The sequence below is a fragment of the Euprymna scolopes genome, chromosome 46, assembly GCF_053919585.1.
Source record: "Euprymna scolopes isolate OS-2025 chromosome 46, ASM5391958v1, whole genome shotgun sequence".
NCBI lineage: Eukaryota > Metazoa > Mollusca > Cephalopoda > Sepiida > Sepiolidae > Euprymna > Euprymna scolopes.
Genome location: NC_136527.1, coordinates 150,018,894 through 150,036,895, shown reverse-complemented (window position 1 = coordinate 150,036,895; position 18,002 = coordinate 150,018,894). Strand labels below are relative to the sequence as shown.

Below are 18,002 nucleotides of genomic sequence, written 5' to 3'. Positions count from 1 at the left end.
ACCAGCACATTAATGTCTGTGGCCACACCAGAGTCTGTGTGGACTTTGACAGTTCCGGCTCCACAGCAAGCTTGCGTATTGCCACCTATTGTGGTTACTTTGATGTTCTGCTTTGTCCAGTTTCGACACAACTTGGCACTCATGATGGTGTTTGAGCACCCGGAGTCGAGAAGAGCTGAACAAGGCACTTGGTTCACATACACATTTATTGTCGGTTGCACCTCAATTAAATCTTGTCCGGGGAACAGGGCGGCGCTGACGTCCTGCCCCCTGATGCATTTCCCACACAATTTTGGGATAAATGTCCATAACTACCACATTGGAAACAGCGCGGGCGCCCCCACCCCTTATTAGTACAACTTCTTGCGAAATGGCCTCGCTGGCCGCAGCAGAAACATCTCCCATTGGTCGTTGGTCTCAAACTGGTATTCTTTTCAGCATTAGTCTTGGCTGTTTGCGCCATCATTACAACCGGTTCCCTCAGGTTCTCATCTCTGATAATGGCTCGAACGCGTTCCAACAAATGTTCCATGGGTGTTACAGATACGCTGGTGGAAGCCCTCAACAGTTGCTTAACATGGGTGGGAAGGCCGGCCACAAACGCATACGCCAGTGTTTGCTCTGACACTCCATTGCCAAATAGAACTGCAAGTTTCTTCAGCTCCGTGAAGAAGACGTCCACGGTTTCTCCTGGCATGATCTTCCTAGAGGCAAATGTTTCGTAGGCCGTGCAGGGATCCATGGCAAATCCCTTGTATAAAGCATTTTTTATAGAGGTAACATCAGCCTTCTCCACGGCACTAAGTTGCTGATACACACTCAGGGCGCCTCCAGCCAATCTCAAGGGAATCACGGTATGCACCCCCTCTACTTCACAGAGGTTGCAGGTCAGTTCAACCCTTTCGACCCAGTCGACAACAGAAGTGGATCCATCGAATTCGGGTATCAGTTTTAAATCAAACTTTGCCCCAGCCATAGTTGTCCAGGAAAAGAGACAAAACGAAATCTCCGAAATAGCTTATGACCTTCAACTTCACCGAGGTGCACGATTTATATGACCTTCACCTTCACCGAGGTGCATGACTTGACACAAAAAAAACTTCTTAATCAACTGCTAACGCACGCGTCACTGTAACGTCTAATGACAACAACAACAACCTTCTCACTCGACCTGCCTTTTATACCACTCTCTCACTCCCTCCTCTTGCGCATGCGCCCGTAGATTCCTGACAACCTCGAGACTTCCGCTTATAAAAACCCAAGTTTTGTTGTCGCGCATGCTTACACAAGGCACAAACACGTGGGCGTTTGTTTTGTTGGTAAGTACTACAATTGTTGCAATATCCAAATTGGATCGTGCAAAAAACGATTCTGTGCGCAATGATGCCCATTGTCTACATTGTCCATTATTACACCACCAGGAGAAGCCATCCTTTACGCACGTTTTTTTTTTTTTTTTTAGTAAACATTTGTGTTTACAATTGGTGCAGTGGTGCACCTTATTCTTTGGGAAAGCAATTTCTTTTCCTGACAATATCGGCGTATCCATTCGTTTTTCTAGCATGCACAGATTTATTTCCTTGCCTGTCATTTTTTCTGTTTGGCGAGTCTGAAAATATAGGTGTTTGGCAGCTTTTTTGGGGAGTCGGATCAGTCGATTTCTTGGATTAATTACAATCGTTTCAAATTTAGTTGTAAAAACACCCTCGAACCATGTAAATGTAATTACGATTTAAACGTGAAATTTTTAAATAAAAAATTAACTGTTAAAAACAACGTTTGAGGTAATTGTAAAACGGTGTAATCATTATTTCGTACCACTTATGGCAACGGATACTTAAATCTAAGGGCGATAACCAGCATAGACTTAATCATATTTCCCATGTATAATTTTGGACGCTAAATAATCAGTGGAACAATGAAAAATGTTAATTAAAAAAAAAAAAATGGTTACATGATTACTGTAGCCGAGTTCCGGAAATTGCCGAAGCAGTTTACCAAAAATAAACAAGTTAGCGATCAAACTATACCCGAATGAGATTCGTCTCAGAAATTGTCGAAGCAATAAAAAAAAAAAAAAAGAAAACAGTACACAAATACTATACCTACAAGCGCTGAGTTAAGTAAGCCCCGGAAATTTCAACAACAAGAAAACAAGTTAATCAGCGAACGTTAAAATATAACAGTGTTAAGTAACAAAATAAACTTATTAATTAACATAAAACAAAAGTAAACGACCTGTTACAATGTAACGATGTTAATTAATCAACAACAAAAGCTAAATAAACTTATTTGAAACGATTGTAATTAATCCAAAGTACTCTTGCATAATTTGACCCGAATTCTCGTGATGTCCCGTCAAGTCCGGATCGGGCGAAACCAGCAATCATGGATGTCAGCCGAGTGTTGTTCAAATGTTGAAATACTAACTCGATTTTAAAAAGTTTTTTTTTTTAATGTTTTTGGTAATTTTTTAATTTATGATTAGTTATTTTTAATGATTTATTTATTTTGAATCTTTTTTGTACTTCAATTTCTGAGAGTTTGATTAGCCAATGAAAAAGCGATATGTAAATGAAAGCAGACGACATTCGAATGGAAGAAATCGACTGACCCGCCCCCCCAAAAAAGCTGCCAAACAACTATATTTTCAGACTCGCCAAACAGAAAAAATGACAGGCAAGGAAATAAATCTGTGCATGCTAGAAAAACAAATGGAAACGCCGATATTGTCAGGAAAAGAAATTGCTTTCCCAAAGAATAAGGTGCACCACTGCACCAATTGTAAACACAAATGTTTACTAAAAAAAAAAAAGAACGTGCGTAAAGGATGGCTTCTCCTGGTGGTGTAATAATGGACAATGTAGACAATGGGCATCATTGCGCACAGAATCGTTTTTTGCACGATCCAATTTGGATATTGCAACAATTGTAGTACTTACCAACAAAACAAACGCCCACATGTTTGTGCCTTGTGTAAGCATGCGCGACAACAAAACTTGGGTTTTTATAAGCGGAAGTCTCGAGGTTGTCAAGAATCTACGGGCGCATGCGCAAGAGGAGGGAGTGAGAGAGTGGTATAAAAGGCAGGTCGAGTGAGAAGGTTGTTGTTGTTGTCATTAGACGTTACAGTGACGCGTGCGTTAGCAGTTGATTAAGAAGTTGTTTTTTTGTGTCAAGTCGTGCACCTCGGTGAAGGTGAAGGTCATATAAATTGTGCACCTCGGTGAAGTTGAAGGTCATAAGCTATTTCGGAGATTTCGTTTTGTCTCTTTTCCTGGACAACTATGGCTGGAGCAAAGTTTGATTTAAAACTGATACCCGAATTCGATGGATCCACTTCTGTTGTCGAATGGGTCGAAAGGGTTGAACTAACCTGCAACCTCTGTGAAGTAAAGGGGGTGCATATCGTGATTCCCTTGAGATTGGCTGGAAGCGCCCTGAGCGTGTATTAGCAACTTAGTGCCATGGAGAAGGCTGATGTTACCTCTATAAAAAATGCTTTATACAAGGGATTTGCCATGGATCCCTGCACGGCCTACGAAACATTTGCCTCTAGGAAGATCATGCCAGGAGAAACCGTGGACGTCTTCTTTGCAGAGCTGAAGAAACTTGCAGTTCTATTTGGCAATGGAGTGTCAGAGCAAACACTGGCATATGCGTTTGTAGCCGGCCTTCCCACCCATGTTAAGCAACTGTTGAGGGCTTCCACCAGCGTATCTGTAACGCCCATGGAACATTTGTTGGAACGCGTTCGAGCCATTATCAGAGATGAGGAGAACCTGAGGGAACCGGTTGTAATGATGGCGCAGGCAGCCAAGACTAATGCTGAAAAGAGTCCCAGTTTGAGACCAACGACCAATGGAAGATGTTTCTGCTGCGGCCAGCGAGGCCATTTCGCAAGAAGTTGTACTAATAAGGGGCGGGGGCGCCCGCGCTGTTTCCAATGTGGTAGTTATGGACATTTATCCCAAAATTGTGTGGGAAATGCATCAGGGGCAGGACGTCAGCGCCGCCCTGTTCCCCGGACAAGATTTAATTGAGGCGCAACCGACAATAAATGTGTACGTGAACCAAGTGCCTTGTTCAGCTCTTCTCGACGCCGGGTGCTCACACACCATCATGAGTGCCAAGATGTGTCGAAACTGGACAAAGCAGAACATCAAAGTAACCACAATAGGTGGCATCACACCGTATTTTTTTTTTTCGTAATGAATTCCTGGAATGAAAGGTTAGTTATTTTCTTCTTTTTTCCACTAATATCATTCATTAACTTTTAAAATAGTCTTAAAAATTTTGATATGTTTATTGATTTCGCCTTGCGTTAATAACAGACGTGAATAAAACATTATGAATCTCCAATCAAAAATAATAAATCACCTTAAATGAAATTACCTTAAATTCAATCTGGCACTTAGATTTTCGTAACAAAAATACATGCTTATTTTAGTAAAACTTATGTTATTTCTGAGAAAATAATAATTTTTACTATTGTGACAGTAATTTATTTCGAAGTTTGTCGAATTGTTAAACAACTGGACACAAAAAATGCTTTTTCGATATTTAATTGTTTTTTTTTATTGTATGTCTATTTTTTTTATTGTTTGTCCATTTTTTCACATTTTTTGTTTATTGTACGTCTTATGTATTTTGTCGCTGGAGAATTGTTTGCTATTTGAATGGGGATCACATTCTTATATAAATCTTTACATAAAATAAGCACCCATTTCTTGGCCATCATCAATTAGAATAAACTTCACGTGGAAAAAAATATTACCAAAATCAAAATCAAAATATGCCTTTTTTAGGTTTGTATTACTGTACACATAGATTCGAAAAAGTTGTAAAAAAACAAATATATAACAAAACAAATAAATGTTATCAAAGGCAAGATAAGTTACTTTTCTACCAAATTGGATATATTGTTTGTGTTTTTATCGATTATAACATGTTTATTCAGCTCGAAAAATATACAGTGTTTACCGATGTATTGGAAAATTCAAAATGGCGCCCGACTCTCTTTTTAACACGGTATGTTTGGGAAAAGATGTTATAAATAAAAAACTAGACAAAATACTATTAAAAACCCACTGAATATATGTCAACCAAAGCCACGGTAACATATATTGAGCGAGGTTCTAACAGTATTTTTTAAATATATATTACGTTTCAGTTGCGTGAAAAAAATATCCGCAAATTTAAATAATAAAAAAAAAACATTCAAGATTTTCTTATATGAGTTTAACGTACAATGCGACATGTAATCGTTCGCAGTTTCCAATTTTTGTGGTGGTGATACAAGGGTGTTGGTACGGGTTTAGGTTCTTCCAAGTCCCAAAACTACCGACCAGCTTTAATAATTACTAAACGTACAACAAGTATAAACGACAAGAGTTTATTAACAAACATGAAAACATGACAACACTGCAATTCAGAACATTAAGGTAAAAAAATTACTCACTTCAATAGTGGGGTTTACGGGAGGAGTGAGGACTGTATTCTAGAGTTGTACTCTGCCTGTCCAACATTGTCTTTAGGAGAAGAACTTTTTGCGTCCGTGCCTCATGTGTACGGACTCTCCTCTTCTTTTTTCAAGGGGCCTCACTCCTTACCCTACACCGGTAATCCGGTGCTCTTATTGATTCCCCTACAGTACTCCCCCCCCCAAATACGGAGTACCTGAAATAAATGGGCAACATTTTTAATTTTATTTAAACCGTCACAAAATTTTTTAAATGTGCTGGCCATCTGACATGTCTACCTGACCGTGTCTTTTTCTTTTCTACTTTCTGAAGCGTCATATCTACCAGCATGGCGTTTGGGGGTGATACTTTCAGATATGTCTCTTCCAGTGCTGCGGGTTTTAACCTGTCTACCGAAATGTTTTGTTCCTCATTCTTGATAAGCACCTTGAAAAACTTACTTTGTCTCTCCACAACCTTAAAGGGGCCACGATACGGCGGTTGCAGGGAATGCCTCCTTTCTGTATCACGGATAAAGACGTGCGTGCAAGTCTCTAAACCCTTAGGTACATATGGGACCATGTTCCTATTCGAGCCTGAGGGAGAATATGCCATCTTGGCCATTTTTGTTGTTAGCCGGTTGACAAACGCTGTCATGTCCATAACTTTTTTTGGTCTTCAAAATAATATTGTGCTGGCAACTGCAATGTGGTTCCATATAGAGCCTCCGCTGCTGAGCACTCCATATCTCTTTTCACAGTTGTCCGCAGTCCCAACAATATTAGTGGCAGATGTTCTAACCACCTTGTATTGTCCGTAAGCTGTGCCCGTAAGGAGGCTTTCAGACTGCGATGTAGTCGCTCGACCATGCCGTTTGCCTGGGGGTGATAAGCCGTGGTGTGTATACTCTTGGTGCCCAAAAGTTTTGCAAGTTTATGAAAAAGGTCTGACTACAACTGTCGACCTCTGTCTGATGTAACATTTTGTGGTACACCGAATCTGGCCACCCAGCCAGCAAGGAATGTCCTGGCAGTTGTGTATGCCGTCATGTCTGGCATCGGTAGAGCTTCAAACCATCGTGAGAATCTGTCGATACATGTCAGCAGATAGCACTGACCTTCACATGTCGGAAATGGTCCGGTGATGTCGATATGAATGTGCTGAAATCTCTCATCTGGAACTGGAAACGTGCCTAGAGGAGCCCGCGTGTGACGACCGACCTTGGCTTTTTGACACTCCACACACGTTTTTGCCCATGCTCTTGTATCAGCTTTTATTCGCGGCCAGACATATCGGTCTGTTAGTAGCCTTACAGAGGCATTGGCTCCTGGATGTGATAGACCGTGTACTGCCTTAAATATGTCTTTGCGTAGTGATGCTGGAACGTATGGTCGCAGTTTGTTTGTGCTTGTGTCACACACAACTTTTGTGTGGCTGGTAGGGTTGGTAATTGTCACTAGAGTCAATGAAGTTGGATTATTCTGCAGGAGATTTTGTAAATGTTCATACTTCTGTTGTTATTTAGAAAAGGTGTCGACGTCAATTGCCGGCTGCAACAGGAAGGAATTAATTCCCCGCGATAAGGTGTCTGCTGGGATGTTGTCTGCTCCCTTGATGTGCCGGATATCCGGTGTCAATTGAAGGATATAATCCATCTGGCAAATCTCTCTGGGAGAATATTTGTCCGAGGAAGACTGTAAAGCGCCTAACAGGGGTTTGTGGTCCGTGAGGATATGGAACTGCTGACCTTCCAAGAGCTGCTGGAAATGGCGTATCGCAGAGAATGCAGCTAACAGCTCTCTGGAAAATGTACTATAGCGTTTCTCAGTCTCTGTTTATTTTTTTGAGAAAAAGGAAATGGGTTTCCAGTCTGCATCACATTTTTGTTGTAGGACCGCTCCAATTCCAATTGCGGATACATCCACTGCTAGGCACAGCTCCTGGTTGGGTTGGATGTGAGACAATTTTGCAGTCTCCTGCAACATAGCCTTGATCTTGTCGAATGCTTCTACCGGGTGCTTTGAAAATACAATGTCACACTTCCTCACATTTGTCAACAAACTTGTCAATGGTAAAAGTACTTGTGCACAGTGAGGTAAGAACCTACGATAAAAGTTTATCAGCCCCAAGAATTGACGCAGCTGCCTCATTGTGGCAGGGATAGGGAAATTTTGAATGGACTTGACCATCTCTGGTGATGGGGATATTCCCCCCTCTGAAATATTGTGTCCTAAAAAAATTACTTCGGATTGACCAAAAGCACATTTTAATGGGTTTAGGACTATCCCATATTGCTTCAAACGTTCGAAGACCTGTCGCACATGACCGATGTGTTCCTTTCTAGTTTGGCTAGCAATAAGTACATCGTCAATATATGCACAGACGAATGGCAAATCTGACAACACCTGGTCTATGAACCGTTGGAATGTTTGTGCTGCATTCCGCAACCCAAAAGGAACTCGCATGAACTCGAACATCCTGAATGGGGTGATGATAGCCGTTTTAGGAATGTGTTCGGGCTCCACCGGTATTTGGTGATATGCTCGAATTAAATCCAATTTTGTAAAAAAAACGGTTATTTTGAGCCACTGCTGTCACGTCCTGGACATGTGGTACTGGGTATCTATCTGGTTTAGTGACTGCATTCAGTGCTCTGTAGTCACCACATGCCCGCCATGTGTTAACACCTTTGTTGACAAGATGAAGAGGTGAAGCCCATTCGCTCTTTGAAGTGCGAACTATGCCTAACTTCATCATTTGCTGAAATTCAGCCTTGGCCGCTGTTACCTTTTCTGGTGCTAAGCGCCTAGCTTTGCTATGAACGGGCGGACCCTTTGTTTCGATATAGTGTGTGGTGGAGTGTGGCAAAACGTCCCTATGGAAAGAAGGCACTGAAATTGAAGGGTATTCCTTCAAGAGACTCAGAAAATCGTTATCCTAGTTTGCATGTGCCACTGCTGGACGCAATGGAGTACCAGTCCTAACTACCCCACACGTTGTGAGATGCGTTTCTGGATCTTTCAGACACTGGCCTGTTATATCCACCACCAAACCGAACGCCTGTAAAAAAAATCGGTACCTAAAATAGCACTGTCTACATCCGCCACTATAAAAATGTGGGTAAATGTTCTATGCAGGCCTAAATTAAGGTCCATACACTTCTCCCCATATGTGTGTATTAACGAGTCATTCACAGCTCGTAGTGTGAATTTACAGGGAGGGGATTTCTTGTCAGCTGCAGTCGCAGGAATGAGAGACACCTGTGCCCCGCTGTCCACCAAAAAGGACGTACCTGAGTTTTTGTCCACCACATACAATAGGCGGCCTGAACGAGATGCACCGACAGTTGATGCCGCATTCTTCTGTCGGTTTAAGCTTTTCCCAAACTCTTGTAACTACACGGTGGGATACAGGAGTTTTCCTTCTCCCAAAATCTCTTGTGCTTCCAGCAAATGGTCCTATCCTGCCTCCGTTCTCTGGAGTGGCTGCGCCCCCCCCCCCACCTTTGCTTATTCTCTAGGGTAAGTCTCGCGATGTCCTCCGCCATTTTGTCCATGCGAGCTTCCAATCTGGTCTGTCCCTCCATTAGTTTGGAGAGTAGCTCGTCTTTCTCCGATGTCTGAACGCCAGCCAGCATTGACGACCGTGTCGACATTATATCGGCAATATGGTCGGCTATCTCAGCCACTCGTTCCACTGGCATAGATTCATCTTGTGCAGCTATTGCCACCTTATACTCGGTTGGTATGCGCTGTAGGAAGATGTGTTTGACAATATTATTGTCCATTGTCCCTTCAGCCAACTTCTGCAGGCGCTTTAGAAACTGTGACGGCGTGCTATCCCCCATCGTTTCCTGTTCTAATAATTGTGAGATTCGCCTGTGTGCTGAAACTGACACAGCACCAGTTGTCACTCTTTTTCGTAGGGTGTCATATGGTTTCTCCGTGGGAGGAGATATAATTAGGTCTCTCACCTCGACGATAACATCCTGAGGTAATATAGTCGCCACATGGCAAAACTTTTCAGTCTGTCCTGATATCGTTTTCTGCCGAAAATATAAATCTAGCTATGCGAAAAACAAAGCAGGGTCATTCCGTACATCCGTTGGAATCAGACTGAATGTGGGCGACGCCATTTCACATTTATTTATTATTATTATTATTATTATTATTATTTATTTATTTTTATCTTATTTATTTATTTATAGCGACAGTTAGCTAGATGACACCGTATAGCAGTAATAGTAGGGACAGAGCAAGAGGAAGACGAAGTGTGACGTAGTGTTCACATCAGCCAATCACGAGACTGGCGCCGCGCCGCGTGCAAATTGAAGAAGACGCGGTCGGCCATATTTGTTGTGCGAGAAAAATGTGAATATCCCGATGAAAGGGTAACGATACTTGTATAAAATAAATCTCGGCACAAAAACGTAACTAGTCATTATTTTTTATTTTTTATTTTTAACTTACGTACGTAAATGTTTTGTTTATTTATTTTTAACTACTCTGACGCCGGGATTCATGTTATGGATTATTTTTATTTAAAAATAAACTTTAATTTTACGCATTTTCCTTTTGTTATTAAAACATAAAAAAAACGTTGCTTTGCGTATTCTATGTTGCTAGTTGGGGTCACCACTGTTGGTACGGGTTTAGGTTCTTCCAAGTCCCAAAACTACCGACCAGCTTTAATAATTACTAAACGTACAACAAGTATAAACGACAAGAATTTATTAACAAACATGAAAACATGACAACACTGCAATGCAGAACATGAAGGTAAAAAGATTACTCACTTCAATAGTGGGGTTTACGGGAGGAGTGAGGACTGTATTCTAGAGTTGTACTCTGCCTGTCCAACATTGTCTTTTAGGAGAAGAACTTTTTGCGTCCGTGCCTCATGTGTACGGACTCTCCTCTTCATTTCTCAAGGGACCTCACTCCTTACTCTACACCGGTAATCCGGTGCTCTTATTTATTCCCCCACAAGGGGATCATATCTATTTTTCTTTATTACGCTTTTGTGTTGGGGGTGAGGCCCACGTGTTGTTTACTATTCTGTACTTTCACCTAACAATTTAATAAAGGAAAGTTACCATAAGAATATAGTTGAGCATAACAAAACTTTGAAAAAAAGTGTCACCGTGACATATATATGGCTTATTTCTGCAAGTTTTTGATTTAATTTTCGATTAATGAACTTTCGGAACTCCAAAAATTATCATAAAAAATCAGCCATTTTTTTTTTTTTTTTTTTTTTTACGGAATATTCAGCAGTATTTTTCAAAGTAAATAAACACTTCGAAATCAGTGAAAACATTAAAAAAAAAACGTATCCAGAAAATAACTTATATTGCCTTTGGTAATATTTATATGCTATATATGTTTTGTAAGTTTTCGTTTTTTATTAGACTAAAAAGATCCACTTTTGTTTATTAAATTTTAAAATGAAAATACAAGTTAGAAAGGATTCATTTCCTGTATATTAAGAATGGCTTTCTAAATAATAACCTTAATATCATGAGTGGAGGACTTTTTAATGAAACGGAACCTATATAAAATGGATGAATAAAACAAATCCCCCTTTCTGAATCTAAGGCAGAATATTAAAACAAAAAAGATTTCCCCAAAAGCAATAAATAAATAGGATGTCACTTTTTTTAAACATCAATTATAAATTTCAATATTCAAATTTAATAACACCAAAAACGATATGTTACAGTATCTTATGTTTAGTAAATTTTTAAGTGAAAGTACACTATAGTTAACGACACTTGGCTCTATTTTTCCATCAATAAATGTAGAAAAGCTAAAACCAATATAAACTCCTCTGCCGCAATAAATTGTAACCATATTGTTTATGCATGTTTTAATAATTAAATCCGTTAAAATTCCTAGCCATTTTGTGATAATTAAATTGATTGACTTACCGAGAGTGGCTCGGTGGGAAGGGAAAGACACTCATGGCTGTGAACGGCCCGGCCTGGTGCTTGTTAATGAAGAAAATAGGATGTCTATTCCTTATAGCTTAAATAGACATTCCCGTCTCGTTTCAATCTCGCTGAACCAGAGATTGAGACTATAAAAAGAGTCACCTTTGTAGGCTTGTTGTTGTTGTAGTTTGTTCTTGTCGTTGTTAGAGATCTATCAGACCGGTACGACAACTGTTAACAGCGCGTTATATTTACAAGAATACGTTTGCTTGTAAGCAACGAGGTAATTTTTCGTTGCAAGCTGAACGTCTTTTCTCCCCCCCCCCACTCGTCGGTAGGAAATATCGACAATTTTTCTTTCTCCCTTGCATAATTGTTTATTCTTGTTTTACAGTATTTTGTTCTATTTACATTTTTTAAATTAATTTGTGTTTATTTTATTCCATGTTTTATTTTCCCATGTTTTATTTATTTTATGTTTCTGAATTTTTGAGATGAGGATTCGTCATATGTATCAGACTACTGTTCTCATCTTGAGTTTGATTTTAACAACGTTTCGGTCGATAACCTCCGACCTTCTTCTGGTGTGTCTTGTCGCTCTCGGGAATGTTTATGTCGAACTCGGGAATTTGGACAAAATTTGGAGCATAATCCTTTATTTACTTCATGGAGGTAGCATGCTCTTGTTCCATCAGCCATGACTGGATAGACGTCCTAAGTAATTCGCAAATGTATATTTCGGTCGCCCACACTGAGGATTGAACCTTCAACCTTGAGGAGAATATCACTTTTACAATTGATTTTTCCCAATACTCTAACCACTGCGCTACGGGTCCTTGCGGCCAAATTCCTGAGTTCAACAAGATACACCAGAAGAAGGTCGGAGGTTATGTCGACCGAAACGTTGTGAAAATCACACTCAAGATGAGAACAGTAGTCCGATGAATAATAAATCTTATTTTATGTTTCAATTTTAACATAAGTTTTTGTTTCTATTATACATCTCTCCCTTTTAATTGTCAATAAACAATGAAGAAAAGAAAATGTAGTTCATAAAAATCATTTGTAATTCTTTCCCTGCTCCCTGTTTTCTTGACTATATAAACTTGCAAACACTTTATTGTGATTTAAACAAACATCACATCACAACTCACTTCGATTGCATATTATCTCGTCATGTTTCAGTTGCAATGTGTGTTTTCAGTACATTATTTTTTTTTATGAAGTAAAACGAAAATCGTCAGCAAACAACCATACATAATAATCCTGACGATTTTGCTACAAAGAAAATAAATAATGAAGAATAGATAAATACTTAATTATCTGCCAATTTTTTTAGAATAAATTTATCATTTGAATTTTACAATTGTTGTTATACCAAGAGTTTTATTTTCTATATATTTTAATCTAAAAAGAATTATATGTCTAACAAAATAAAACCGTAATACTTTGTGTAGGTATGAGTTATGCTTCATAAAAATCAATTATTTTTTTTATAAATAAGCTTTAGCTTGCATTTAACGTGAATTCATGGTCAGTCGAATTACCGAATCCAGAAAGATTTACAGACATAATGCTTAATAAACTCAGATAATTCACTAGTACATATATACACATTTCATGGTCAGTCGAATTACCGAATCCAGAAAGATTTACAGACATAATGCTTAATAAACTCAGATAATTCACTAGTACATATATACACATTTTTATTGCTCGTTGACAAACATGAAAAATCAGACAACATTACAAATCCAGCTACTTACTCAGAAGTGTCTTGTATCGTAGTGGGGAAAAAGTTCACACCCAGGTAAACCTTTACATTTCAGTTTTGGCCAAAAGCATCTCTCCTTATTTTTCTTCCAAAGGGAAACAACTCAGCCAGTGTCTACACAAACTGTGTAAGGAATGAGTTATGATTCATAAAAATCAATTAATTTTTTTTTATATCAATAAGCTTTAGCTTGCATTTAACTTGCTGTTAATGTTAGGGAATTCATGGTCAGTCGAAACTAGAAAAATTTACAGACATAAATGCTTAATAAACTCAGATAATTCACTAGTACATATATACACATTTTTATTGCTCGTTGACAAACATGAAAAGTCATACAACATTACAAATCTAAATACTCACTCAAAAGTGGTTGACGGTGTCTTGTATCATAGTGGGACAAGTTCACACCCAGGTTCTAATAAAAAAAAAAAAACCTGGGCTCGAGTCTCAGCGACACTCTCCACTCTAATCAGGTTCCATCCGGTTCTTGAGAACTCAACGGCTCGACTTTGTCAAACGTCTTAACTTCTGGCCTTATATTATCTCACTTATGTAAATTAATGTGCAATCCAACCTGCTGATTCGTCGCCTTCTCGTCTCCCATCGGTCGGGTTTCGAGTTCGCACATGCAGCCCACCTCCGTGACTGCAGTCACACTCAATTTTCACTACACGCCCCCCTGATCTCATGATCATAGACTGGGTAGGGAAGTAGTATCCGTCTTTGCTAGACACAGCTAGCGCTCAACACTCTGCTAGACACAGCTAGCGCTCAACACTCCATAGACACAGCTAGTGCTCAACACTCCGCTAGACACACAGCTAGTGCTCAACACTTCGCTAGACACACAGCTAGCGTTCACTACTCTGCTAGACACAGCTAGTGCTCACTACTCCACTAGACACACAGCTAGTGCTCACTATTCTGCTAGACACAGCTAGCGCTCACTATTTTGCTAGACACAGCCAGCATTCACTACTCCATTAGACACAGCTAGCGCTCACTACTCTCCGACAAAGAGATATTACTTAGCAAAAGTGGGGCTACATGGCTAGACACAAATTAATTTTTAAATTTCTCATTTAAAACCGACTTTACATACAAGTCGACTAAATCGCACTTTAATTCTGTTTAACAACAACTACTTTTTCTTCAAAAACAAAATCGACCTGAATTGTACTCTCACCAAAATAACTATCGTTCAAAAACGACACCTTTTTTCTGCTTTCCAGCACGACACAATTTCATGTTAAATTCTGTATTTAAAAATAACTTTTAAATACATACACGTCGTCCGAATCATATTTTAAGTTCTTTTTTACAGTGACGACTTTTTCAAATGCAATAAAATCCGACTCGAATTGCACTTTCATTAAAAATGAAAGTCGTTTAAAAATGACACCTTTTCTTTTAAACACAACAGGACTTCATTTTAAATTCCTCGTTTAAAAGTGACGACTTTAATACAAACAAGTAGACCGAACTGCATTCCAACACGTTCATTTGATGACAATAGTTAAAGAAATCCAACGAATCCCACTGGGATTAACAAACAAAAAGACAAAAAAAGTCCGACTCACTTTATATCTTCAACCTTCACAGTTTAACACGACTCATTCAATTCTCTCTTTGACAACGATTTTCAATTTTCAATGCGACTTTTAATTTTTCTGTTTCGACGCAAATCATTTAAAATTTCCCATTTCATCTCGGCCGCATTGGTTTCATATTTAACACCGAAATAGCTTCCATTGAAAAAAAAACCTGGACTCGATTCTCAATGACACTCTCCGCTCTAACCAGGTTCCATCCGGTTCTCGAGAACTAAACGGCTCGACTCTGTCAAACATCTTAAATCTCAGCCTTATATTATCTTATTTATGCAAATTAATGCGCAATCCAAACTACTAATTCGTCGCCTTCTCATCTCCCATTGCTTGGGTTTCGAGTTCGCACATGCAGCCCACCTCCGTGACTGCAGTCACACTCAATTTTCACTACACAGATAAAGCCTTGTATTTCAGTTTTGGCCAAAAGCATCTCTGTCTTTATTTTTCTTCCAAAGGGAAACAACTCACAACGAGTGCTCCTTACCCAAATTCCCCTACAATACTCCCCCCCCCCCCAAAAAAAAATATGGTGTATCTGAAAAAAAAGTACGAACATTTATTTTTATGTTATTTTTATGCTATTCCCGCAAAACAATGTCCTTAAAATGGGCAGGCCATCTGACATGCCTACCTAAACGTGTGTTTTTCTTGAGGGCACTCTTCTCAAGCGTCATATCTGTAGGCACAGTGTTTGGGGATGTCATTTCTTGATACTTTTCTTCTAATGCTGCAAGTTTTAATCTGTCGACCGAAATGTTCTGCTCTTCGTTTTTATTAAGAACTTGGAAGAATTTCTTGTGTCTCTCGATGACTTTATAAGGACCACGATATGGTGGTTGCAGAGAATGTATCCTGGCCATATCCCGGATAAAGACATGAGTGCAAGTTTCTAACTCCTTAGGTACATACGTGTTTATGTTTTTGTTTATTCCTGATGGAGAATACGCCATCTTGGCAATGTTTGCTATCAGTTGGTCGACAAATGCAGTCACATCCCAAACCTTCTTTGGGGCTTCCAAAAAATATTGTGCTGGTAACCGCAATGTGGTTTCATACAAGGCTTCTGCTACTGAGAACTCCATATCTGTCTTTACTGTGGTGTACAGCCCCAACAATATTAGTGGAAGTTGTTCTAGCCACTTTGCTTTGTTAGTAAGCTGTGGCCGTAGGGAGGCTTTTAAGCTGCGATGTAATTGCTCGACCATGCCATTTGCATGGGGGCGATAAGCCATAATGTGGGTGTGTCTGGTGCCTAAGGGGTTCGCTAGTTTATGGAATAAGTCTGACTCAAACTGTCGGCATCTGTCTGTTGTTGTTTTTAGGGACACTGAATCTTGCTACTCAGCCGGCAAGGAATGTCCTGGCAGTTGTGTATAGGTAGAGCTTCGAACCATCGTGAGAATCTGTCGATATATGTCAGCAGATAGCACTGACCTTCACATGTAGGAAATGATCCGATGATGTCAATGTATATGTGCTTGAATCTCTCATCTTGAACCGGGAATGTACCTAGAGGAGTTTGAGTATGACGACTGATTTTGGCTTTTTGGCGCGGCACACATGTTTTCGCCCATGCTCTTACATCTGCTTTGATCCACAGTCAGATGTATTGGTCCGTTAGTAGCCTTACCGATGCATTAGCTCCCGTGTGCAATAGGCCGTGCACTGCCCTGATATGTCTTTTCGTAAAGAAGCTGGAATGTATGGACGCAATGTTTTTGTGCTTGTGTCAAACACAACCTTTTTGTTGCTGGCAGGGTTGGTAATCGTCACCAGATGCAATGAAGTTGTATTGTTTAGCATGAGATTTTGTAAATGTTCATCCTTCTGTTGTTCGTTAGACAAGGTGTCGATATCAATGGAAGGCTCCTACAGGAAATAATTGACTCCTCGTGATAAGGTGTCAGCTAAGATGTTGTTTGCTCCCTTGACATGCCGAATATCCGATGTAAATTGGAGGATATAATCCATCTGGCGAATCTCTCTGGGCGAATATTTGTCTGAGAAAGACAGCAAAGCGCCCAACAGTGGTCTGTGAGTATATGGAACTGCTGATCTTTCAGGAGTTGCTGGAAATGGCATATTGCGGAGAATGTGACTAACAGCACACTGGAAAATGCACTGTAGCGTTTTTCTGTCTTTGTTAATTTCCTGGAGAAGAAGGAAATGGGTTTCGAATCCATATCACATTTTTGTTGTAGAACCGCTCCAATACCAATTGCAGATGCGTCCACTGCAAGGCACAGTTAATGGTTGGGTAGAACGTGAGACAATTTGATGGTCTTCTGCAATATAGACTTGTTTTTGTTGAATGCTCCTATTGCATGCTGTGAAATCAAAACAGATAGACATACGTCCCAAACTTCCGGTCACGTGTCAGAGGGAGAGTTAACTACTTTCAGTGACGTGCGCGTAGGTCGTCCGCCATGTTTTTAGCGATTTTGAGAAAGTGGCAGGATTCTCAACCTCCGCCATTTTTTTTTTGTATAGTTGCTTGTTGGTTTCTTTGCTAAATATCCAAATTACAATTTAACCTTTTGGTCCTTAGACAAAACACGCACCGTGCTGAAATACTAACGTTAGTATTAAAAAAAATGCTATGTAACTCGGAACATTAAAAAAACCCTAAATATGTAGTTACATTGTGACCTATAACATAAAAAGATGTTCTCTAGTTACATCTGACATTTAATAAGAAAGAAACCATAAGAATCGAATTTAACGTGCACATCATATTTAAAGTAAAAGGCAATATAATCTGTAAAAAAAAAGTCTGATTCGAACTGTTTCTAATTATTATTAAAAACTTATAAAAGTTTATAAAAAGACAGAAGTATAGGCACCGCCAAAACTGGGGGGGGGGCAGGTCAGTACTTTTTGACGGACCGTCTTTTAAAAAATCTACCAAAAATCAGGTAAGTATCCGATCAATACGAAATTTTCAGCGATTATTAAGAGAAGAATGAACTTTATAACAGTGTACTTATTTTTCATAAACGATATATATATATATATATATATATATATATATATATACTCGGGTTTTTTATTCAAAAGTAATGGACTAATGAATTCAACGAGGTTGTTAGATAGTGCTCAATAAAAAGAGCTGATAATACTTGTTTATTGTTATATAAACATGGTCACATCCTGCTGCTACAATTCTTCACATTTGTCAGCAAGTTTGTCAATGGAAAAAGTACTTCCGCACAAGGAACCTA

The 18,002-nt window shown here is 39.4% G+C and overlaps 1 protein-coding gene across 1 annotated transcript; it reads right to left on the bottom strand.

Moving 5' to 3' along the window:
• Window positions 1–15,359: 15,359 nt before the first annotated feature.
• Window positions 15,360–16,013, bottom strand: LOC145270234 (uncharacterized). The gene has a single exon (XM_080125868.1). The coding sequence runs from the start codon at window positions 16,011–16,013 to the stop codon at window positions 15,360–15,362; it is 654 nt and encodes a 217-aa protein (XP_079981994.1).
• Between the last annotated feature and the right edge of the window lie 1,989 nt (window positions 16,014–18,002).

Bases quoted from the DNA above. Each gene is read 5' to 3' on its own strand.
- LOC145270234 (XM_080125868.1), bottom strand. From the start codon at position 16,013: ATGGCTTATCGCCCCCATGCAAATGGCATGGTCGAGCAATTACATCGC.